General features: G+C 44.1%; 1 protein-coding gene across 1 annotated transcript in view; it reads right to left on the bottom strand.

Moving 5' to 3' along the window:
• ZMPSTE24 (zinc metallopeptidase STE24) overlaps window positions 1–7,070 on the bottom strand; it is a 50,049-nt gene extending 42,979 nt beyond the window's left edge. The window contains exons 1-2 of the mRNA XM_011955214.1: window positions 6,728–7,070; window positions 4,246–4,392 (exon numbers count right to left, since the gene is read on the bottom strand). Coding sequence (XP_011810604.1) covers window positions 4,246–4,392; window positions 6,728–6,850 — 270 coding nt within the window. The 5' untranslated portion in view covers window positions 6,851–7,070. The remainder of the gene's footprint in view (window positions 1–4,245; window positions 4,393–6,727) is intronic.
• Between the last annotated feature and the right edge of the window lie 524 nt (window positions 7,071–7,594).

Here is a 7,594-nt window from a genome sequence, read left to right on the forward strand (position 1 = left end):
TTTTTTTTTTTTTTTTGAGACAGGATCTTACTCTGTCACCAGGTGGGGGTACAGTGGTGTGATCACAGCTCACTGCAGCCTCGACCTCCTGGGCTCCAGCAACCCTCCCACCTCAGCCTCCAGGGAGCTGGAACTGCAGGTGCACATCACCACACTCAGCTGATTTTTAAAAAAATTTTTTTGCAGAGATGGGGTATCACTATGTTTCCCAGGCTGGTCTCCAACTCCTGGGCTCAAGTGATCCTCCCACCTGAGCCTCTCAAAGTGCTATGATTACAGGATTGAGTCATCATGCCTGGCTTCACTACTACAGTCTTGAAAAGCAGGCAGGGAAAAGGGTATAATCATCTCTATTTAATAGATGAGGCAACTGAAACTCTTGAACTGAAAGGTTACTTTAACTGAGAGGTTAAAGTAACTTGTCCAAAGAAACCCAATGACTAAGTAATTCCTATGCATTGAGCTTCATTTACATTACCTCACTCGCTTAGTCCTTGCCACAAACCATACAAGGTATGGCTTAACATCCACACACTTCTCATTTTATTTTCATTTATTTTTTAGATGGAGTCTCGCTCTGTCACCCACGCTGGAGTACAATGGTGCAATCTCAGCTCACTGCAACCTCCACCTCCTGGGTTCAAGCAATTCTCATGTCTCAGCCTGCTGAGTAGCTGGGATTACAGGCACGTGCCAAAAAGCCAGGCTAATTTTTGTATTTTTAGTAGAGACAGGGTTTCGCCATGTTGGCCAGGCTGGTCTCAAACTCCTGACCTCAGGTGATCCGCCCCACCTTGGCCTCTCAAAGTGCTGGGAATACAGGCATGAGCCACCGTACCCAGCCCACTTCTCATTTTAAGGATGAGAAAACTTAGGCTCAAGAAGGTGAAACTGCTCACACAGAAACATGCAAAAATTACAGAAGCAACAATTTAAACTTTTCAACTCTGCCCTACTCTGCTCCCCCACCACTCCATTTCTTCAGTGGGCCCTTTATTAATATCTGTGAAATATCAGAGAAAGTGTCTCAGAGAGGCTGGACATTTTCTGTCTGGATGCAATGTCATATTTATGTGAACAGTGGCAACCATAACTGGCCACACAAGGACTCTATTTAGGTCCCATCAGGTAGAAAGTACTATGGCAAAAAAAAAAAAAAGTCGAAACTAATCTTCTCACTTGATCTCTGTGATCAAAACATACAAACCTACTAATTTTAATCAAATAGAAATTAATGAACTTGTTTCCAAACAAAACAAGGTTTCAAAGTTACCCAAAATACTCTTCCTGCCAAGCGTAAATACAGCCACAAAATCCCCAGAGATAAATTTAGCACATTCATGTTGCAGTCTTCAGAGTTTCAAGAATGGTTTCTTCAATGTCATTTTAAAGACTCAGAAGAACAGAGTTTGAAACCCAGTTATCCTACTTATTAGCATGTCCCCTGACCATTAAACATGCAAGCCCTTTAATTTATCCAAGTCTTTGCTTCCTCAGCCATAAAAAGGGAATAATAATGCCTATCCTTTCTACTTCACTGTTGTAAACATCAAACAATAAATATAAAAACTATGTATGAAGTGAAAATCATGACGACTATTACTGTTCCCAACCTTAGCCCGTCAGTACTCTTTCTAGTTTGAGCCACAGTACATTACAAAGCTCTCACTTTATATACATATTCTCCCTATTTCTGTTATCTCCTAGAACAAACAGTCACCAACCATAATTACCAAGCTACTGTCTATCTTTCCTGGCACTATTTACCAGGGACAACCAAGGAGATTGAAAATGCTTTTCCTATCATTTTACTATGGCCCTGTAGAGGGTAAAGTCAAAGGACTTCCAAGAAGCAAACATCAGAAAGACAATAGTGTCTATCTCATCTAATTGCCTTGTCATCATTAAACAGAGAATTCAGACCTTTCGGAGATGAAGAAAAATATGGGAGCTATTAATCAGTATAGAACAAGAACTCTGAGTATTACTTCTTCAGGCAGTGTTGTAAGCTGTTCAGCAATTCCTCTGGAGGCCGGGCGCGGTGGCTCAAGCCTGTAATCCCAGCACTTTGGGAGGCTGAGACGGGCGGATCACGAGGTCAGGAGATCGAGACCATCCTGGCTAACACGGTGAAACCCCCTCTCTACTAAAAATTACAAAAAACTAGCCGGGCGAGGTGGCGGGCACCTGTAGTCCTGGCTACTCGGGAGGCTCAGGCAGGAGAATGGCGGAAATCCGGGAGGCCGAGCTTGCAGTGAGCTGAGATCCGGCCACTGCACTCCAGCCTGGGCGACAGAGCGAGACTCCGTCTCAAAAAAAAAAAAAAAAAAAAAAAAAAAAAAAACAATTCCTCTGGAACTGGTGAAACAGAAGGGGAAATGTCAGTTGACAAAACAGCAAAACTCAGCTGTCAGACATCGATTGCAGAAAGGAGAGGCAAATACACTTACCAAGCAATGGAGGGAAAACATGCAAAATATTAAATCAAGTTTGGAAGCAGCTAGCTTTTGGGGAGAATAATACATTTAAGATCTTGGATATGCTTAATGTATTTTTTAAAGTTACTATAATTCTTTTTTGAGCTCCCATTAGTCTTTTTTGGACCAAGGCCATTAAATAAATACATAAGTAAACTCTCTTTTATCTATTAAAAAAAAAAAAGAAAGAATAGTGTCTAAATTAACCACTTCTACTTCCATCTGTCTCTGAAGGATGATTTCCTACTTGTGACCTGTCCCTAACAGAAGAAATGCTCAGATAAATGAACTAAAGCCAAGTCATTATTGAAAAGATTACTTAACAGCAATAGTTGTGTATCCCCAAAGCCAATGAGATTTTGTTTTCCAAATCATTTATTAATTTTTCTAAATACCAAAATTTAACTCTTCTAGAAGCATTGCCATTTTCCATCACCTTGGAGAAATAAGCACAGTTTCTAATAATTTGGATCTAACCACACTAGTCTTATTATTCCATACTTGTTAAGAAAAATTTTGTGATGAGCTAGACAATTCTGTCATTTAACACAGCTACATAAAGCCAGTTTCTTTAACTCATGAAACAATGATGGTATCTGATCATAATTCTTTTAAATTTAGGACTCTTTCTCTTAGTGGTACTAGTGGATCTAAAAGTTCTAGAGAAATGATGATGATGATGATCAGGATGATAAAAATAACAAAAGTGGCAGGGCACAGTGGCTCATGCCTGTAATCCCAGCACTTTGGGAGGACGAGGCAGGCAGATCACAAGGTCAGGAGATTGAGATCATCCTGGCTAACACGGTGAAACTCCATCTCTACTAAAAATACAAAAAAATTAGCCAGGCGTGGTGGCACATGCCTGTAGTCCCAGCTACTCAGGAGGCTAAGGAAGGAGAATCACTTGAACCCAGAAAGCGGAGGTTGCAGTGAGCCAAGATCGTGCCACTGCACTCCAGTCTGGGTAACAGAGCAAGACAAAAACAAAAACAAAACAAAACAAAACAATACAAAAAAGCAACAACAAAAAGAAACCCCACATTATTTCATTCAGTAAATAGGAACTATATGCTGATTATATGCCAGGCACTAGGTATAAAATGATGAACAAGACCTTAAAGTACTATTTCTTTAAGGAACTACCAGTCTGCCAATTAAACAGTCAAATCAGGCCAGGCACAGTGGCTCATGCCTGTAATCCCAGAACTTTTGAGAGGGTGTGGTGGCATGCAACTGTAGTCCCAGCTACTCCAGAGGCTGAGATGGGAGGATCATTTGCGCCTGGGAAGCAGAGGTTGCAGTGAGCCAAGATCACGCTACTGTACTTCAGCCTGGGTGACAGAGTGAGACTGTGCCGGAAAAAAAAAAAAAAAAAAAATCCAGGCAAATTCAACATAATGCGATAAGTAGTCTGACAGGAATAATGATAGGATGCTACCCTACCCACATGCATCAGGCAGGGAGTTTCAATTGGTTTCTTAGAAGACATGACATCTCAGCTGGATCCTAATGGAAGAGGATCTTTTTTCTACCTGGCTTCAGGGTAATAGTTCCCATATTCTGTAGTTTTAAACTGACTAAGCAGTTATGTTTCTGTCTTTTTTGCTCCACAGCCATTACTACCAATAACAAAGGTTAAGAAAGCATGCTGGGACTTGTAAGTGTGGCCCCCTCTTTTGTGTTACAAAAATATGAAAATGAAAACAACCATTATGAAGTATTAAACAATTTGACAGACTGTCTCTCCAAGAAGTAAATTACTCACAGTGCCTTCAATCTCTGAATAGAGTCCTGACCAAAAGCTGAAAGTGCTTTTATCCAGTTGATACAGTCGAGATTTCTCAAATGTTTCAGAATCCATGATCTGTCCTAATTCTGGTGGTACATGAGTTGTTGTTTTATATATTCTTCTCTGAAATATTTTAAAGAAAACACTTTAGTGAAACAGTCGATTATTATAATAGTCATTTGTGATCAAACATTGAATGGTTTATGGCTTGCCACTTATTTCTGTTGAATTTGCTTTATACCTACACAAATATTGCACTTGATCAAGTACATTAACCACTGAAACGACTGATGCAGGAAAATAAAAGCAGAACAAGAGAACCTGAGGTTAGCTGACTGGTAAAAATATAATCAGGGTTGTCACCACACTTCAGTTTGTATATGTAAACCAAAGTTGTAACATCACAACTTTGTAACACGTACTACTCATTCTGGGTATTACATACCTCCTATAATATGGAAAACAAATTCATGGAAAGGAGAAGCACACATGCTAATCGTGAGTATGAACAGATACTGAGGCTGCTCATTAAATTTGGTCCTAAATGCCAGAAACTTGAGGAGCACCAGATGGAAACATATCAGGTCTGTGAGAAAAGACCAACTTTCAGTCAGGCACGCTGGGTCACGCCTGTAATTCCAGCACTTTGGAAGGCACGGGCAGGATTCCTCGAGCCCAGGATTTCGAGACTGGTCTGAGCAATGTGGTGAAATCCCGTCTCAACAAAAAATACAAAAATTAGCAGAGTGTGGTGGTGTGCATCTGTGGTTCTAGCTACTTGGGAGGCTGAGGTGGGAGGATCACCTGAGCCTGGGAGGCAGAGGTTGCAGTAAGCCCATATTGTGCCACAGCACTACACCCTGGGTGACAGAGACTCTATCTCTTTAGAAGAAAGATCAACTTTCTCATTATACTAAATTCTAAAAGGTAAGGGTAATTTCAGTCCAGGAAATGAAATACAGAGAATGGATACCAAACAAAATAATGGGCCACTACAACATGTTTTCCCTATATATTGTTGTGTGCCAGTAAAAGCTGAGGGCAGGTAGAGCACGGTGGCTCACGCCTGTAATCCCAGCCCTTTGGGAGGTCGAGGCAGCAGGATGACTTGAGTCCAGGAACTCCACACCAGCCCGGGCAACATCTCCACAAAACAATCAAAAAATTAGCCGGGCACAGTGAGCCGTCCCTGTGGTCCTAGCTACTCAGAAGGCTGAGGTGGAGGTGGAGGGGTCATTTGAGCCCAGGAGTTCGAGGCTGCCGTGAGCTATGATGACGCTATTGCTCTTCAGCCTGGGTGGCAGAGTGAGCCCCTGTCTCTGAATAAAATAAATAAATATTCTATTCTGGCCAAGATGGTGAAACCCCATCTCTACTAAAAATACAAAAATTAGCTGGGCATGGTGGCACGTGCCTGTAATGCCAGCTACTCGGGATGCTGACAGGAGAATCACTTGAACCCGGGAGCCGGAGGTTGCAGTGAGCCGAGATCGCGCCACTGTACTCCAGCCTGGCGACAGAGCTAGACTCCGTCTAAAATGAAATAAACAAATAAAGATTAAAAATAAACAAATAAAAGTTCAGATCTCTAATTCATGGTTATCTCAGGTAAATTGTTAACTTTCACTTTCTATTTTACCATTTTAATACTTTAAACTAAAATGATGATTTTATGAAAAACGAGAAATATATATATTTTTTAATTTAATTTAATTTTTTTTGAGACCCAGTTTCACTCTTGTCACCCAGGTTGGAGTGCAGTAGTGCAATTTCAGCTCAAGCGATTCTCCTGCCTCAGCTTCCCAAGTAGCTGGGACTACAGGTGCACGCCACCACACCCGGCTAATTTTTCTATTTTTAGTAGAGAGGGGTTTTCGCCACGTTGCTCAGGCTGGTCTCGAGCTCCTGACCTCAGGTGATCCGCCTGCCTCGCGGCCTCCCAGCACTTTGTAATCCCAAAGTGCTGGGATTACAGGCATGAGATACTGCGCCCAGCCCGATAAGGTTTTTTTTTTTTTTCCAGCAGAAATAATATATGCACTTTAAGGGCGCAAGTTCTTGGAAGGACTGCAAAATCCTATGGTTAGGCACGATTACATAAATATCATGAGGAAGTTGGGTGTCTAAATCCTTTTGAAGGCTTATTCCAAAGATAAAGGAGGCCAAGTCTGGGCCCAAGGATCCCAAGGAAGCTGCAGGGAGGGCACGAGAGCCCAAGCCTTCCTCCAGGCCCTAACGGGATTAGGTCCCATGATAACGTTACAGAAAACTTCCTTGACGCACCAAGATCCCCCCCAAAGCCACAGCCCGCCATCGGGCCAAGTTACAAGACTCAGCAGGGACCACAGAGACAAGACTGGCGCAGGGACTGGAGCAATCAAGAGTCTCAGGGTCGAAGTCAAGGCTAGTCCAGGGCTGGCCGGGTGTGGGGGTCAGGTTGGACCCTGTCTAGGCTCACCTGCCGCTGTGCTAGGAAGGTCTCCCAAAGATACACTGTCCAGGAGAAGAGCAGCACGGCCCCGAAGATACGCTTCTCGGCCGGCATCTCCCACAAAGCGTCCAGCGATGCCCACATCCCCATGGCCACCCGGTTCCGCCGGCTCCTTCAGCGTGCACCGGTGCCACACCGACACTCGTCCCCTCAGAGCGTCCCCGCGGTGTCACAGCGATATCCGTTCTTTCCGAGGGCCCCTATTCCGATACCCGCCCCCATCCCTCCCTCTGCGCGCTGCTGGCAGTGTCACAGACACACTCTTCCCTTTGCAGACTCTACCCAGTCCCTCCTAGTTTCTATAGAAAAATCCCCCAGCCCCACCTTCCTCATTTCCGGCCCAAAGAGGGCGGGGACCCAGACGCCAAGTTCCCAGCCCTGCTGAGCTGTGTTGCATCAACATTCTTCCTCCACCTCTTAACGCTGGGTTCCGGTCTAGGGTTCTGGCTTTCCTCCTCGGCCCGTGAACGCGGCGAAGTTCTCGGCTTTCTAATCTCCAGAGCCGCAGTTCCATCCCCTGGGTCAGCGGCTTAACTTGACTGGGCTGCAGTATCTGCCCTCCTTCCCCCAACAAGGCGACAGGTAGTCGGGGCTGGGACCGGACTGAGTGGGCCGCGGCTCCCGCCTGAGGTGGCTTGGAAGGACGCGACAGCAGCCGATTTCCCAGTCTCTAAAAATCGTGCCTCTGAATTACAGCTAACTCAAAAGCGAGACCAGGCATTAGAAATGGAGTCTTTTGGCCAGTATTGGGGTGTTCGGAATTCAAGCGTATGAGAGAGTGGACGGTAGCGTTGAGAATTTTCATTTGAAAATCTCGTCTCAACCACCCCAAGT

The sequence above is a fragment of the Colobus angolensis genome, unplaced genomic scaffold (assembly GCF_000951035.1).
Source record: "Colobus angolensis palliatus isolate OR3802 unplaced genomic scaffold, Cang.pa_1.0 Scaffold399, whole genome shotgun sequence".
In the NCBI taxonomy this organism is placed as follows: Eukaryota; Metazoa; Chordata; class Mammalia; order Primates; family Cercopithecidae; genus Colobus; species Colobus angolensis.